The sequence below is a fragment of the Nycticebus coucang genome, chromosome 17 (assembly GCF_027406575.1).
Source record: "Nycticebus coucang isolate mNycCou1 chromosome 17, mNycCou1.pri, whole genome shotgun sequence".
Taxonomy (NCBI): Eukaryota; Metazoa; Chordata; class Mammalia; order Primates; family Lorisidae; genus Nycticebus; species Nycticebus coucang.
The window spans coordinates 29,526,476-29,544,914 of NC_069796.1; the positions used below are offsets into that span (position 1 = coordinate 29,526,476).

At 34.5% G+C, this 18,439-nt stretch overlaps 1 protein-coding gene across 9 annotated transcripts in view; it reads right to left on the minus strand.

The window, feature by feature from the left end:
* Positions 1-18,439, minus strand: part of RAPGEF6 (Rap guanine nucleotide exchange factor 6) — a 200,548-nt gene that overhangs the window by 39,876 nt on the left and 142,233 nt on the right. For all 9 annotated transcript variants that reach the window (XM_053566296.1, XM_053566300.1, XM_053566294.1 and 6 more), the window contains 3 exons: positions 15,592-15,832; positions 8,929-9,086; positions 669-909 (listed from right to left, as the gene is read on the minus strand). In XM_053566296.1, the coding sequence (XP_053422271.1) occupies positions 669-909; positions 8,929-9,086; positions 15,592-15,832 (640 nt within the window). The remainder of the gene's footprint in view (positions 1-668; positions 910-8,928; positions 9,087-15,591; positions 15,833-18,439) is intronic.

Below are 18,439 nucleotides of genomic sequence, written 5' to 3' on the forward strand. Positions count from 1 at the left end.
ACACTGTGTACAACCAGCGAAGCAGAGTTAACTCATTCTCTCTTCAGAGCAACCATAACGGGCAATTATTTTAAAGTTTCCAAGGATCTTGATCTATGTGTGAAACCTGGTCACTAACAAGATTGTTCTCAACGAAAATTACCAGAGTAAGAAACAAATACACTACCAAAACAATCTTCTAATTTACCAAATAATTTTCAATGGACAGTAATTTTACACTGTTAAAATTTCCCAGCACATTCATAAAAGGAAAACTACTTATAAAAATAATTGTGAAAATAATGGCTTTTTTTGCCCAAAGTACATACTGGTCATATTAAAAACAAATGTATAAGTTAATACACACAATAAACTCAGATATATAGAATTTGTATCACTCAGCTTTTTTCCTCTGTAAAAAACAGGAATTAGAGTACATCAGAGGCTCCAAGACCTTATTTTAGTGAGCTGTCTTTTAATTTATACTTTTGGATAGGCTTTATGAATTCTAGCACCCTAAGATTCTATTTATGAAATTGGAAACAAAAAAACTAGAAAAAAGAAAAATCCTAAATTTGAGAGAACTCAGTGGCACTAAAACATGTTGCTTCTACTTAACATATCTGTTTTAAAAGGAATCTTTAAAAGCACATCTACAAATAAGCACATTCACTAACAAGCTTATTCACCTTCCATTGAGTTGAATTCTATCTGCTAATTTGGAGAATTGATCCGGAAGTCTTCTCTGTTTTATGACACCCTCAGGAGTAACAGAAACTTCACAGAGAGAATATGCGTCGGAGGTACCAGTCAAACCAAATTCATGGACAGCGTGACAAACTACTTCTTTAGCTGTAGTGTCTTTACTGATGATAATGTAGCAACTCTGCTGATCTGCTTTGAAAACTCTTATAACTTGATCAGGAATATCTACATAAATATAGAAATGTACCTTGTTATTTTCAAAAAATTATTTTTAAACTAGTCACCAAGCACTGGTTAACACAATAATCCCTCTAAACACTGAAATATATATTTCTATTTCAAAATAGTATCAGAAATCATGGTTACATTTATTGATAAATGTATCTATTTTTTCCAGACTAATACATGTTGACAGAAAAATCCACAGATAAAAATTAGAATCATACTACACAGATGGTTTAAAAGCCACAATTTTTTTCAATTAGTATCTTATAAACATTCTTATGTCATTAAATATTCTTCTATAAAACTATTTTTAATGAAGGCATAATACTCCCTAATATATATTTTATAGTTCAATTATCCAAATGTCTAACATGACAGATTGCTACCACTTTCTATTATTTATTTATTTATTTTTTGGTAGAGACAGAGTCTCACTTTATGGCCCTCGGTAGAGTGCCGTGGCGTCACATGGCTCACAGCAACCTCCAACTCTTGGGCTTCAGCAATTCTCTTGCCTCAGCCTCCCAAGCAGCTGGGACTACAGGCGCCCGCCACAACGCCCGGCCATTTTTTGGTTGCAGTTCGGCCGGGGCTGGGTTTGAACCCGCCACCCTCGGCATATGGGGCCGGCGCCCTACTCACTGAGCCACAGGCGCCGCCCAACCACTTTCTATTATTATAAATGATATGACACAGACTCTATCTTCACCCCTTCTACCATAAGCAGATAAACATTTGTAGGCAATCTGATTATATCCTCAGTGAAAATCTTCAAAAAGAGAACTGATGAATTAGAAGGCATGAATATTTTCAGGATATTGAAAAATATCAAACTATGCCAAGCTGTTCTCCAGAAAATTCATAATCCTATAGTGTAACAGCAAATATGATTATATCCTTATCAAAACTGTTCACTAATGTCTTGTTTTACTTTCCTATTTCAAAAGCCCTATCCTTTTCCTCCCTCCAAAACTATGTCATTACACTTCTTTGGTTCCTGGGGAGATTCAGTAACTAACACTGGTTTAATAAACAATTATATTTATTTTTTAAAAATACTTTTTGATATCCTTTTATGCATTTTCCTACTGTGCTATACTAGTTACCAGAAAAAGATCTACCACAAAGTGGTAAACATTTTCCTAGTCTTCCCACCCTTTCTGAGATAGGGTTTTGCTCGGTCCCCCCATGAGAGTGCAGGGGTGTCATCATAGCTCACTGCAACCTCAAACTCTTCCACTGAAATGCTCCTTGTGCTTCAGCCTCGTGAGTACTTCAGCTGGGATCTCAAGCATGCACCACCATGATCAGCTAATATTTAAATTTTGGGAAGACATGGTCTTGCTATGGTGCTCAGGCTGGTCTCGAACTCCTAGGCTCAAGCAATCTTCTTGCCTTGGCCTCCTAAAGTTTTAAGATTACAGATGTAAGCCACTAGGTCCTGCTTCTATTTTATTTTTAACATGAGAAAATTTTAAATGTTTAGCTGGTGAAATCTCTCAATCTCTGCCCTTGTGCTTTTAGCTATTAGTAGATAAATTCTAACTCAAGATAATGTTCATGTGATAAGCATATGCAAATAATATTTTTCCCTTCCTTGTTCTATCTTATGTCTTTTATCTCATATAGCACTGGTGAAACTTCTAGGGCAATATTCACTGTAATAAGTGGGCTAAATTTTTAAAAATAAATTTATTTATTTGTTTATTTATTTACAGTTTTGGCTGGGGCCAGGCTTGAACCCATCACCCCCAGTATATGCGGCCGGCGCCCCACTCCTTGAGCCACAGGCACCTAAGTGGGCTAATTTTTAATGTAATTAAATGTAACTGAAAAATGATTTAGCAGCATGAACAAATGCTAAATTTTTCCCTATCATAATAAATTGTTACAAAGATTTCTCTCCTTGTTAAAAAAAAAAATAGGAATATGTACTGTGGCTTTTTTTTTTTTTAAGAGACAGAGTCTCACTTTATCACCCTCAGTAGAATACTGTGATGTCACAGCTCACAGCAACCTCCAAATCCTGGGCTTAGGCGATTCTCTTGTCTCAGCCTCCCAAGTAGCTGGGACTATAGGTGCCCGCCACAATGTCTGGCGATTTTTTGTTGCAGTTTGGATGGGGCTGTGTTTGAACCCGTCACCTTTGGTATATAGGGCCAGCACCCTTACCCATTGAGCCATAGGCGCTGCCCCTACTGTGGCTTTTTTGTGATGACGGCAGTGATGTTTGGTTGGAGAGATTTTGGTGCCTCAAGTAATTTTATGTTTGTCCAGCATTACCCTCTTAACATTACATACACTGCTAATTTTAAAGAAAAAAAAAAAAAACTAATTAAAAATTTGTCTCAAAAGGAAGGAAAGAGAAATGGAATAGATACAATGAGGTGCAATTTCATAGAATAAGGTATACCCTGAGAATGAAGACACACAAAAGATTGCATCCCAGGACTGGAAGATTCAACTGAATATACATGAATATAATTCTAAGGAGGAGTCTTAGCCAACAGCTGCTGAATGTTTTGGGTCCACTGTGTAAGCAGAATGCTTCAACTATTCAGGGTCCTTTTGCAAAGAAGGATGCACCAAATTGTCTTTCCTTTGTATTCAAAGATGAGTCATTAAATGCCTCTTGTTTAGAATTCTTTCTAATGAGTCAACACAGAGCGTGCTGCTAACATCATCAGGGTTTACAAGACTTAAGGTTAGACTACTTTACAATCTACCAAAATCAAAGATGTTCTCTTCCCTGTGCTAGAAAATTATTGCAAGCAGATGGAAATTTTGCTTTGCCAAGAGAAAGACGCTGGGCAAAAAGATTTTACTTTTTCTTCAGAGAAATTTAATCACAAAGACAGGGTGGGAATTCACACAGTTCATGTTCTCTTTCGTTGTTGCCAATACACTGTTAACACCTTCTGGGAAGGAACACAAAAGTGTATATCTTGTTGAACAGTGTTAAAAAGTCATGGTCAAATAAAGCGATTTGTTTCCCATGTGAAGGACAAACTGATGTAGTCATAGCAGAGAGATTCCGGCAACATGAATGGGTTATTTCTAGATCACATCGCTAAGTGGAATCATTCAAAGGGTAACCCTTAACCCAAACCCTGATGAATCTGCCAAGGTAATGAGGGCCAAATTGGAACACTGGCCAAGGGGCAGTAGATGAAAAAATTTCTCTGCACTGGTACCAGTAATAATGTAAACCTTTTTGTCTATTTTAGAATTGTTATGAACATATCATATATATTCTTTATAAACATGTTTGCTGTTGGTGGGAAAACAACATACATACCAAGCATATGTGCTTTGTGGAAGATGCTCAATGTTAATTGATAAGAATGCTAAATATGAAGTTAGAATAAGGTTGAATCAAAAAGGAAAAATGATCTAATTTAAATTTTAGGCATGAAACTAAAACATTCACAAAAATACAGTCTCTATCATAAAGGCAAGACACATTTAAAAAGATCTTGAAGGAGCACAGCATTTATTAGTCTTAAGATTCATATTTCTTTTTTTAGAAATCTTATGTAACATTTACATGAATTAAAAAATAGGAACCTCAGATATCTGGACTTTCAACCAAGAGACTAAATTTCTGGAGACATAATTGTAATGTTGCATGAGTAAACTAAAATGAATACTTGAAGGATATATGTACTGACCTTGAGATTACACTAAAAATGGGGTAACTTTTAGTTATTTAAGATAATCTTAAATAAACAAAAGACTATTTTTTCATTCTACTTTAAAATTGTAGAATAAATACTAAGGAATGCCTGTTCTTCCAAGTGATGAAGATATAGTGGTACATGAGACAATTAAGGTCTCTCCTCTCAAGGAACTTAATTGTAGTCAAAAGTAAATGACAGGTCGGGGAAAGTAAATAAGACAACCCATATAGTTAAAAAAAGCCTCAAAAATTAGCAAAACTATTCTGTAAAGAGCCAGACAGTAGTATTCTAAGTTTTACAGGCCAATAGCAAAATTCAAGATATATTGTAGGCACTTATATAATGAGAAAGAAAACAAATTTCCACAAAATTCAAAATAATAATAGTAATGCAAACATAAAACACATAAAGATACGCGAACACAGAGATATAGGCAATACTGCAACTGTCTAATAAGAGGGATCACTTAAAAAAATTCAATTCTTTCTTTTTTTTTTGCAGTTTTTAGCCGGGGCTGGGTTTGAACCCGCTATCTCCGGCATATGGGGCCAGCACCCTACTCCTTTCAGCCACAGATGCTGCCCAAAATTCAATTGGTTTTTAAAACATTTTGGTAGAACAGTACACCCTGACACAGAAAAATATTCAAAGATATATTGTTAAGTGAAATGAGTGAGTGGAAGAAAAGTACATCTCATTTGGGGCAAAGGGAATGGTGCATACATTTTATGTGCAAGGAAATTTCTGGAAGAATATATAAGTACATTAACAATTGTAAATTATGAGAAATGGAGATATTAATTCTATCCTTTCTCTGAAGTTTGATTTTTTAAAAACTATGATACATTCCTTTAAAAAACAGTGAAAGTAACAGACCCTCAATGCAGAAAGATTTAAGTTTACAATATTAAATAAATTAAATATGGGTGTGTGCTAGTTAATGAAAAAGAGTAATAAGCAGTAAGTTCTATATGTACACTTAGAAAAACAATTTAGTTTCAATTTCCTTTTAGCCACATTTCAAATTCTTTTATGTCTCATCTTATATTGGTCCAAATATATATAAAAAAAACTTTTCACAGGTTCAGAATAACACACATATTCTGATTCTATATGAATATAAAAAAATAATATATATTCAAAAAATTACTAAAAGGATGCATGCCAGTTAAAACTGGCTACCTTGTAAGTGGAGACAAAAGTCTGGCTTCCTACTTCATTCAATTCTGTATCATATGACTTTTTAAAAATAATACATGCAAACATGAGCAATAGGATATTATAGCCTTTGAGATACTTACAGTAAAAACCAACAGCTGTAGGCAGCAAAAATAAAGCAAAATTATAAAAAAGTCATCAATCAAAAGCAAATGGTTCCGTAGCTTTGTTCTCACTTTCACTTTGATCTCTAAACATGCAGCATGAACAAAGCTAAACTCATGACTGATAAACATTAATTGAATTTGGCTGATGTTACATTATACATGTACTATAACATATGTGTGTGATGTAGATCACTCATTTTAATTTCAGTGCTGCTGTATATAATGTAAGGAGCTAAATTTGTAACTGGTAATGAATTATTTTTTTTCAATATAAATAACATCACCACTATACAAAAGGCCTTTCACAAAGTCACACATTTGGGGGGTTTGAAAACATTAACCTCTAAGTTAAATATCTATATGAACTCACTTATATTACTGATATTAGGATATCCTGTAGAAAGAGCTGTATTAGACTTGTTCTGAATAATTTTAAAAAGGTAATATCAGTCTTTTTAACTTATTTTCAAAGAGAGAATTATGAACTCAATCTGAAATCAAACTGAACAGCATCCTCTTTTTCCAAGGTCTGAATTTTCAGCTCCATGAGACTTAGCAGTTTCTAAATTTTAGTAATTTCAACCTCATCCCTTTGTTCCCCCAGGAAAATCTCCAACTTCTCTCTCTCTTCTAAAATCCTATCCCTTATTCTCTCAGCGCCACTTCCTACATATGCCTATGGCAAAATACAGCAATAAAAATTATTAAATCTACAATTCCTAAGCCCCTAATACTTGTTATGATAGTATGCATATTTAATTTGTGCTCTGGTAGTATGAAAACATTTTAATCTTCATTTTTTTTTTTTTTTTTGTAGAGACAGAGTCTCACTTTACCGCCTTTGGTAGAGTGCCATGATGTCACAGGACTCACAGCAACCTCTAGCTCTTGGGCTTCTGCGATTCTCCTGCCTCAGCCTCCTGAGAAGCTGGGACTACAGGTGCCTGCCACAATGTCCGGCTATTTTTTGGTTGCAGTTCAGCCGGGGCTGGGTTTGAACCTGCCACCCTCTGTATATGGGGCTGGTGCCCTACTCACTGAGCCACAGGCGCCACCCATTTTAATCTTCTTCGAAGTGTAAAAAGTACCACTGTAGAAAACAAACACACACACATACACATATATACATGCACGTGCACAAGGGAATAAATCCCTATCCTGCCATACAACAACAAATACAGGTGTCCATAAAGTTCAAATGCAATTTAAAATAGTTGTCTCTCTGTATAAGAGAGACCAGGAGCATGTATTGGAAACTTACAAGAAAGGAGGGACTGACTCTGTAGTAGAGGAAGGTGGGCTTCCTAAAGAAGGTAATATCTGAGTTCAGCATTGACAAGAAAAAGTTCAATGGATAAACAGGGAGAGAACCAAAGATGGCCAATAATGCAGAAAAAGAGTTCTAAAGGTACATTCCATACTCAGGAAAGAGGAGGGGAGAAGTCAGAGTGGGAGAATAGCATGATAGGAAGATAGAAAGGAGATGACTACTTCACCCCGGTAGTATAATTTTCTTGTACATACCCACATATTAAAAACTAAATCCAGTCTGTACTTTTCCTACCTCTGCGATACCCTGTTTTACCTTTTCAGGCCTATAGTTTAATTAACTTTATATCTTAGTAGCAATCCTTACATTAACTTCTGATTAAAGAACTATAGGGGTTTCTGCCTCATGACGGAACCTGCACTAATGCAGAAATAACTAGAAATTTCTAAGCAAAGTAATGACTTATTAAAGTCTTTCTTCTAGAAAGAACACTATAAACAGCCATGTGGAGAGTGGGATGTGTCAAAAAAGTTTATTAGATTTAGTATTCTCTCTCGGCAAAGAAGAAGCAATGTGCAGAATGACCTTCACTAACTTGTGTTTTTAAGTTACTGTAAATAACACATAAACTTTAATACTATCCTTACATTTTTCTTATAATACTGAGATTTATATAACCCAGTTTCCTTTTTTTTTTAAACCAGCTGCTAGAACTTGGGAGTCAAAGCTGAAGCTGAGTTAAAGCTATGCTGATTTTTTTTTTTCCTGTACAGACATTGCACTTTATCGCCTCGGTAGAGTGCTGTGGCATCACATAGCTCACAGCAACCTCCAACTCCTGGGCTTAGGTGATTCTCCTGCCTCAGCCTCCCGAGTAGCTGGGACTATAGGCACCCGCCACAATGCCCAGCTTTTTTTGTTATTGTAGTTTGGGGCCGGGTTTGAACCCACCACCCTTGGTATATGCGACTGGCGCCCTACCCAGGCACAGGCGCTGCCCAGCTATACTGACTTTTATAGAAGAATTTTTCCCTACCTTTTCTTAGAACCAATTATATATTTCAGTTTTTAATTCGAAGTGTCTTTTACTGAAAACCATCTAAAATCCTTTCAAGTGGTGGGTATACAATTGATTCTTCAAAGTTAAAAGTTTTCTTCTTGAAATGAAATTTCTACATTATAAATTTAAATAATTTATGCCTCTGAGCATGAGCAGATATAAAAAATTTACTTGACATTCCACAATGAAAGTCTAAACAATGAAAAAGGTGCTATTAAATACTATGATAATAATATAGGAGAAATCAACAATTTTAGTTTCAGGTGTTAGAGGGAAAATCAGTGTTTTTAGAAAATTACTAACACATTTTTTATATTGCAGAGGAAGATAAATGAAGCTGATTAAAATAATGTCTTATTCCTTTCCTGCACCAAGAATCAAATGTTTCTTGGCTAAAAAAATTATTGTCCTGCTTTCATTTCACTGTTCGGATTAGGATTACCAAGAGCTAAATCTATGCTCAGAGGTGGTCTCTTTTTTTATGTACTTGTTTCACTTTAGAGAAAGTATCATTCAAGTTTGGAGAAAAAGACACAATCTCCCCTTTAGCTTTTTGCATCAAGTCATAATCTATAGGTCAGAGAAGAGAGCTGCAAGCAAATCTAATATTCGTTGCATAAGGCTCAACCATCTATTTCTTCATTTGGTACCGATATAGCTATATAAAACCATATAAAAAATTACCTGAAGGATTGGAAAAATCCAACATGCTGGTGGTAGGCTGCAGGAGATCGGGGCTACTGGATGAGAGTGTTCCGGGAATAGGCATTATGGCCAGACTGTGCCTACAGTGCCTTGTCCCCACAATGCTGTCATCTTGTGATTGGCTTAGGCCTCCATCACTTCAAAAGAATGTTATATATCACTTTAAAGTATCTGAGGATACTTAAATAGTAAATACTCCTGTTTTCTGTGCACTAAGGCATAACAGAACCAATTTAAAGTGGTGATTTAAACAATTACTACAATGATTTAAAAAATTATAATGAAAATGGCAATAAAATGTTAATTATGCTCAAATAAAATTTAACTTATACATCTAAGTAATTCTACCACATCATAAAGTATTTAGTTTCTACTGGTTCTGTAGAGAATTGAACTTGAGAGCATAGGGACTCCTTGAAATTTGTGCATACAACAATGCACAGCCAGGTCATAGCAACATGTTCTTTCTCTCCCTTTCTCCAGAACACCTTGGTGACTCTGCAGGATGGAATCGGGTCTAAATTCAAACCAAAAAATATGGCAGACTGTAGGCCAACAATGGGGACAAGTTAAGAGATGTCTTTAAACACAGAAGGAAAAAGAGGCCCAGAAACAAAAACAGAATTAAAAAAACAAACTATTTTCAAAAGTTCATTCTAGGGGTACATTATTTGTGTAATCTCTCAAGTCTAATTATTTAAGCAACAAAATACTCTTCCTTTAAAATATTTATTCTATATTTTAAATATTTATTCTAAATAAAAACAAAGAAATACAACACTGTCACTTAAGTTTTAGGTACCCCAAAATATCAGCTTAATTTTAAAGCAAAATAGTCCTAAAAAAAGAAAAAATAGCAAGGAAAAGAAAATTTCCATCAGCATTAATGATCAAATACTACTTTTTTCTAAGAATTGAATCTAGATTAAAACCAATGCTTTTAGTTAATATTAATTCCCAACTATATTTTATTCAATGCAGCAGTACTTGCTATACATACAAAAAATATCACAGAATACTTACCTGTTATCATGGAAAAGATTAAGGTACAGTCAAATGAATGATATGGGATCCATTTAGAATATGTTAGAAATAAAATAAAGGATTTAAGCTGATTAGAAAACTACGCAAGATGAAAAATTACAGGACTGTAAAAGACTGTTAATGGGCAATCAAGGAAGAAAGGGCAAAGAGATGAGAGGGGAAAGCGGTGAAGAATCAGCGAAAAGCGTATCATAGAAAAGAGCAAAGATTACTGTTTCAAGAGCAAGCTTTGATGTCAGGCAGATTTGTATGGATCAGCTGTTTGACCTCATGCAAATTTCTTTCTCTTTCTGGACCTTGGCTTTCCCATCTAAAAATGTGAATAATACTATTATATCCCAGGGCTACTTTAAGGATTAAAGTAGGTAACGCAAATGAATGTTTTGGCATGGAAGAAAATATCCCTATTTTAAAGAAAAGACTTAAGCACTTTTAACAAGATTAAAATAAGAACAGAACAAATCCAGAAAAAAAAATATTTATTTTAATCAATTTATATTAAAAACCAGAGGGGGGACAGTGTGGGTGCAAGTAAAGACACTACAGAAACAGTAAATAGTCTCCCAGGAAGGGAAGGCAGTCTAATTTGACAGCTAATGCAAAAGAAATAATTTCATTTGTAAAGTAACTTGCATTTACCTTAAATTGGCTCCTTATAATTAGGTTTGCAATCCCACTGATTAGAGTTAAGTGTTTTAAGTTTAGGTAAGAGGAAAAAGAGGGATAAGGGCTTCCACAGATATTAAATTATATACAAAATAAAGGGTTTTTTTATTTTGATTTTTTGAAAAAGCAACATTCTTTAACTGCTGTTTGAAAACACACTTACTAATTTTTAGATACAGAGGATCAGGTAACAATCCAAAGAATCAAACTCTTAAATAGGTTAGCCAGTCCTACTAATATCAAGTAGGAGCAACTTTAAAAAAGTTAAAAAGTTTCTATTGAAGGGCATTTATTACACCAGGTAAAGCAAGTTGGAATTCACTATAGAGACTAAGAGAAGTGCATGAAATGCTATTAAGTCCTTATACATCTCTTACTGATGCTATTTAATTTCACTTCTGCTTTTTAATTATCAACAACACAACATACTATAATCATGTAAAGCTGATTACAAATTCATGGCAATTAAAGTGTGAGGTAGATAAATGAAAACTATACTATTGTGTACAATCCATGCTATGACACACATGAATCAGTAGTTAATTGGCAAAATATCCATGCTATTTGAAAGCCGAATCAATGAACCTATTTGGAAAATAATTATGTCATTTCTTACCAAAACAGTTTCCTGAGAAGGTGAGGCAATAACAGAAACGAGACAGTTTTGAAAAATTTCTCGGTAATTCCTCAACACTAAATTTACTTAGAATAAAAGTACTTAGTTTCATATCATCAAATGAAAAAGGCCACATAAAATATCATCAATATGCAAAAGAAAAATAATCCTAATATTAAAAGCAAACAAAGTCATGCTGATAAGAAATGGAGAGGAAAAAAGTAATTGCTGCTAAGTGAGCAAAGTAGTCTACTTTAGGAAATGGTACAATGTGTAATACTATGCATAAAGATGTTACTTGGGCAATTGTGATAGATAAATAAATAAATAGTGACTAAAAAAAAAAAAAAAAAAAAGGAAATTACATTTCCTGAAATGTGAAATATTCTCCAGGTCAGTAAAAAGCACATGGCTATCCTAATTCACAGATGTTATACAAATCAGTAATTTTTTTTTCACTTTAATTTTCAGGAACATTCTTTTGTTTTAAAATTTTGTCATGGTTTGAGACTTTGGAGTTATCTATTCTTGTCTCAATTATTTGTTCCTGCCTCACATTCTTCCCTTTGATCCTCTCACAGATGAAAACCTTCTTTCTTACAGTATGTTTATGATAACTTATCCCCTACTCTTGACAGATGTGAGCGCAGCCAAAGACACAGATGAAGTTTCCATTCTTGGGACCTCTTCCACAGCTCAGGCACATAAGAGATGCTCAGAAATTGTAGAACTGAACTCATTAAAATTTTCTTTCAATTAAAAAAAATATTCAGGGCAGCGCCTGTGGCTCAAGGAGTAGGGCGCAGGTCCCATATGCCGGAGGTGGTGGGTTCAAACCCAGCCCTGGCCAAAAAAAAAAATGTTCAAAGTAGAAACTTTACAAAATAAATACAAAACAAAGAAAGGAAAAATTTACCCATAAAACCATGCCCTACAAAAACTGCAATCAACATTTTGGTATTTTTTCTTCTAGTCATTTTGTGATGTATAGTACAATTTATCTAACCAATCACTTGTAGGTGGACATTTAGTATGTTTCCAATTTTTGTATTATGATAGATAATATAACTAAGAGCATCTCTACAAAAATATTCATCTAATTATTTTTAGAAACGAAATTTTGAATCAAAGGATACAGTCCATTTTAAAAACTCTTAATAAAAAACTTTAAAATGCTTTCTAAAAAGATTGCATCATTTTACATTACCACAGCAGTCTAGGCTCATCATCTGTCTTATATTATCAATTCTAGCCCTAACATACTCTCTTTGAGGAAACAAATGGCATCCTGTATTAAACTGTGTATCTTAGATCAGTACTGAGGCAGAACATCTGATTCAAGTTCCTTATTATTATTATTTTTTTTTGCAGTTTTTGGCAGGGCCTGGGTTTGAACACACACCTCCGGTATATTGGCTCCCTGAAGTTCCTTATTTTTCTATGGAAGTTTTAGTGATTTTTTTCCTAATTGATTTCCAAAATCTCCTTTCATATTTTGTGTAGCAAAAGGAATCAAATGAATTCACTTCAAATGACTAAGTGCCAAGAAATATAACATATAGTTTCAAAAATGCAAAGTGGCCAGTCTGATAGGTAAAATGACAAATAAGCTCTTCCTACAAAAACAGGTTTCCAGAAACCTTTATGACTTCTACTAAACAATCTATAATCTATGTTTTTGGTTCTTATATAGTTGAAATTATTAGCATTTTATTTCATTCAAAGATGTTTAGAAGAGGCAGCCAGATTGAAATGAACTCTTAAAGTGTGGCATTTTATTCATAGATGACAGCTTCCCTGCTGGCACATAGCAGAGAAGTCAGTAAGTGCTTATTGACTTATAAATGAAAGAAAATTCCTTCTGCATTTAAGGAAAACTATTTTACTAGTCTGGGAGGGACCAATATAAAGAATACTTGAAAATATTCAAATGACTTTTCCTTTTGAGCTCAATTTCTAGCCTCTGGCTATAACCAAAGATAGAATCCAAGTACAGTAACTAATTCTCACTCCCTAAAGAATGATGTAGAAATGAGATACTGAATTAGCTGCCTGAAACTTGAATGTTGCTGGTGGGAATATGACACTAACAAGCTGAAGTGAGTTGCAATTACAATGTTCTCTGGTTTTAGAAGACACGTCATACCTGAGGCAGTGTTGAAATGAGAACGAGTTAAAGGAGATACATGTATTACAGATCAAACCCTTTGGAGTTTCTGAAATGGAACTCAGGGCATTATCTCCTAAGGAACTCTCTTTATGAACTCTTCTGCCCTTTGGTCCTTTAGATTTTTACTCTTTCCACTTACGGTCCACTATTCAGTGAGGGGTTGCCCTTCTAACATTCTCATTCAATTCTTATTTGCTATAGTATGCTCAAAATTAAAAAAATTTGACTTTTTAACTTAATTTAATTAATTTAGTTTTGAAACAGAGTCTCACTCTGTCACCCTGCCATAGCTCACAGTAACCTCAAACTCCAGGGCTCAAGTGATCCTCTTGGCTCAGCTTGAATAGCTGGGACTACCGGTGTCCACCACAATGTCCAGCTATTTAGAATTTTGACATTTTAAAGTTTTGATGTTTACAAACCAGTCACATCAAGAAAATCAGTCAACTCCAAAAGGAATCAGTAATAAACTTTCTATAAACCCCTGCTATTAAGAATAAAGCTCAGGATGTTCAATCCTCTATGAGTCCAAATTAAAAGAAAAGCAAATGGGTTCTCCTGACAGGAAATAAGAACTCAAAAAGGGCATTTTATGATTGCATAATTTTTTGGTATTTTTAACTAATGAAAAATTATTTTAAAATAGCTATTTTTATTTATTTATTTTTATTTGTTTGTTTGCAGTTTTTGGCTGGGGCTGGGTTTGAACCCACCACCTCCAGCATATGGGGCCGGTGCCCTACTCCTTTGAGCCACAGGCACTGGCCTAAAATAGCTATTTTTAAAGACAAGAGCTGAAACTTACTGAGTTCTAAGTTGCCTCCGAAATGGGCTCCCTGCTATCACTGCTAGACTGTGCTGTGTTCACCAACCCAAAACACTAACATAGCTATTGGAAGTCTTCCTGAAAGAATCTTACTAAATCACATGGCTTCTTATAGCTCCCTATCATGATGAAGTCTGTATCTTCATAATCTAACATTTACCTTTCTTGCTTCATCTCTAAGTGTACGCAAACACATACTCTATACAAACGTAACACATTTTGCCTCTGTACACACCAAAACTTCTGCCATTTTGTAATATAATAAATTTGCAATTTGCCTGTTTAAGCTTTTAGATTACTTAATATGCTTTACTTCTTTCACTAATTCATTTGTTGTCTTAACTCTTTTTCTTTTGGAGACAGAGTCTTGATCTGTCATCTGTGCTAGAGTGTAGTGATGTCATCATAGCTTACTGCAGCCCCAAACTCCTCGGCTCAAGCCATACTTCTGCCTCAGCCTCCCGAGTAGCTGGGACTACAGGTATGTGCCACCACATCCAGCTAATTTTTCTATTTTTTATAGAGATGGGGTCTTGCTCTTGCTCAGGCAGTTCTTGAACTCCCGGCCTCAAGCAATCCTCCAGCATTGGCCTCCCAACTGCTATGATCACAGACGTGAGCCACTGTGCCTGGACCATTGTTTTAACTTCCTCAATAAATAGTGAGTACCTATTATGTGGTAAATATTTGCATTGTACTAGATTAGAACTTTTTAACTGCTTCAGGAAGTTAATAATATAAAATATATACAGATATAATATATAGTAGAATCATCCCCAATCATGCCAGTTCAATGGATAATTCTATCAGTATTTTGTAGACCTCAATTTACATTTAAAGTCTTCAAGTACTACTCTGTTCTGGTGATATCCTATTTTAGAAATAGAAAATAGATTTAATTAATAAGTTCAGCTTTAGAATTTAGGAGGAAATAAATAGTACCACAGGAAAAGATGATTTAAAAAAACTAAAACCTAACAGCAGTAAACATATCCCAAGATTTAAGGTATCCAAATTGATCAAGGGACCAAAATTGGACCAAAAATATATAAAAAGACATTTCATAAAGTAAAACTGACAGTCTTTTCCAAAATTCAAAATAATGCAAATGGAAGATGACATAATTTAACAGTGGTAATTTCATGAAACTGATGGGGAGATAATGAGAATTTATTCTTTCTTATTTATGTACTGCTTGAAAATCTTATGCATCAGGTGTATAAAAAAAGCAAGTAGCCCAAACTTCTCTCTCCCACAATAAAAACGTCACAACACAATCAGTATGCAAATTCCTACATGATTGAGATTGGCATTACCTACCTAAATAGTTTTGGAGGTAGGATACTAAATCGTGTTTTATCCAAAATTTTTCTGATTTTGTTTCTTCCACCCGAAACAGTATTTGCTTTAATTTTCTTACTTCCTTTCTCCTGTGATGTCTGTTCAATATCTCCTGGTACATCCTGGATAGAATGGCGATTGCTTTTTTTTTCAGCGATTTTGGGGATATGAGGAACACCAGATTTCTCTTGTTCAGTCCTACCAAGCAACTCTTTGAATACTGTGGAAATAAACAAACTTATCATTCATTTTTTCCTCTTTAGAAAGTATACACCAGTAACAAGTTTTAAGGATAAACATGGTCAATTTAATTTCTCTTACTTGTGCTTCTGCAGTCCCAAGGAACTAAACATTATCAAATTTATACCTAATCTTTATCAGCTATAATTATTTCTTCCTTCAGTCTTTAATAGCTGACTATATTTTTGATGTTGCTCAACAGTGGTAAAAGGAAGGAACTGAGGGAAATGGAAAGGAAGCATGTTTGAAAATCCAGAGGTTCATATTTAGGTATTAAGTAATATAACTGCTAATCAACTAATTTCATAGAAACAGATATTTAGATTCTATTATTTATGCTATTTCTTACAATATACTTGACCCCTGATCAACTCAAGTTTGAATTGCACATGCCATTTATCATGAATTTTTTCAACCAACTGCAGGTCTAATTGTACTATATTTGTGAGATGTAAAATGTGTACAGTTTTGAAGGGCCAACTGAGGACACTGAGCATACATGGACTTTGGTATAGGCAGGGCGGGGATAGAGGTCCTGGAACTAATCCCTCAAGTATACCAAGGGAAGATTGCACGTGTCACTTCAGATGAGACCTAACTATTAGAATATCACTTAATTTTGTAGAATTTCATTATTTATAAAATGAAAAAAGCTTTGCTGGGCTTTTTTTTTTTTTTGTTCAACTAAAACTATAGTACTAAATTTGGTAACATGTAACAATTTCCTCAGGGTCACAATATGAGGTTTATGTAACTCAGTAAAACAGCCAATAACATTTACTGCAATGGTCTAAAGTAGCAATAAATTATACCTTAGTAATGTTTCTATCAGTTCTAAGTCTGGTGAACTACTTCATCTTTGATGGAGATGCAGGCACATTTAGGAATCTGCTATTATTTAGCAGTCTCTTTGCCTAGAACTGATTTTCACTTTGTGAGGAAGACAACATCTTGGAATCAGGTAAAGATAATTCATATGAGGTTAAACACCTAGAAACTATTAAAAATGTCTCATTTTCCCTTAGGAAAATCTGTATCATCTATTTTTCAGTAAGTAATGTTATGAAAAGAAGTTTTTGAGAGCTATTGTTTTATGTGTGCTCTTAAGACAGATCAACTGCTAGAAGAAAAAGAAAAACACTAAAAAGATACACATATGCTAAAGTAGGAGATAACTGTCCTGAAAATTCATCGTGCCTGGGGAAGTCTGAATTAAGGAGAAATGGCAGTTGCACATTTTTAAGAATACATGTAAAGGTCTTCAGCCACATGAATCATAGAGCCAAACAGCTTATCATTAGGTGTAGGTTTGAGTAGTGTACTCTGTAATGTTTTTAAAGAAAAGCTATAAATTGTATAAATGTGTCCACTCAACCCCCACTCACAGGAAATAGTCATCTTTTCTGTTGTTTTAGAGATAATAGAAAGCAAAAATTCCCACAACACCAAAGGACTTACAAGAAAGACTGAAATGGACAAAGCCTTAAAAATTGATGAATTACATATTAACAGTTTGGTATTCAGTTGTAAAATCTGGACTGTATTGAGAGTTTAAATAGATATTACCAAAGCACAGTTGCAGGCTTATGAAACGTAGTTTTTCTGCCCTCAAAATAATGGAGATGTGTAGGTGTTACCTTCCAAAGATACTCTGCTTGATTAAAATACAGTAAAATTTGTATTTTAAAACTAACATTTTTATCTTAAGCCACATAGTAAAGGAAAAAATACTTAGGTTAACCTCTAGATATCTGTCAATTCAAAAACATTTACTGACCTATGAGTACATGCCAGGCACTGTACTAGATATTTGCCTATTCCTTCTATTATGGAACTTAACACTCAAATACATGGTACAGAAGAGAACCTAACCAGAGGAACTACTTAAGACAGAAGGAAAGGCACAATCTTCCTTAAGCAAGTCACCTTGTAACAACAGATCAGAAAGATGTGTGGACTTAGCTAGGAAGAAAAGCAGGGGGTTGGAAGGGGAGAGGGAATTCTAGGTAGGAATCTCAAGTCCAAAGTTCCTGTGGTAGAAGAGAAGCTCACAAAAATGAAAATAACTAGAAAACAAGGTAGAGAAAAGGACAGATAAAGTATCTGCCAAGAGCAACAGGAAATCCTTTAACGAGCAGCAGAACCTATCTACCTATAGGGTGTATATTAGGTGAGTCAAAGTTTAAAAAATTGTTTATATAATATTTCTATTCTTATAGAATTATATAAACAATTATATAAGTACATATTGAGTATATAAGTAAAAATGTATAGATTGTGTTAAATTGTGCTAAATTAAAAATAGTCAAGGATAAAATGAAAGGATAGTGAGCAAATACAATTATAATTACAGTACTATCAAAAAAATGTCAGATACTATATATGAATCAAAAGTAAAAGTGCTCCTCAGTCTGTAAGGTGCTGGTCCCATATACCGAGGGTGGCGGGTTCAAACCCGGCCCCGGCCAAACTGCAACCAAAAAAATAGCAGGGCGTTGTGGCGGGCGCCTGTAGTCCCAGCTACTCGGGAGGCTGAGGCAAGAGAATCGCTTAAGGCCAGGAGTTGGAGGTTGCTGTGAGCTGTGTG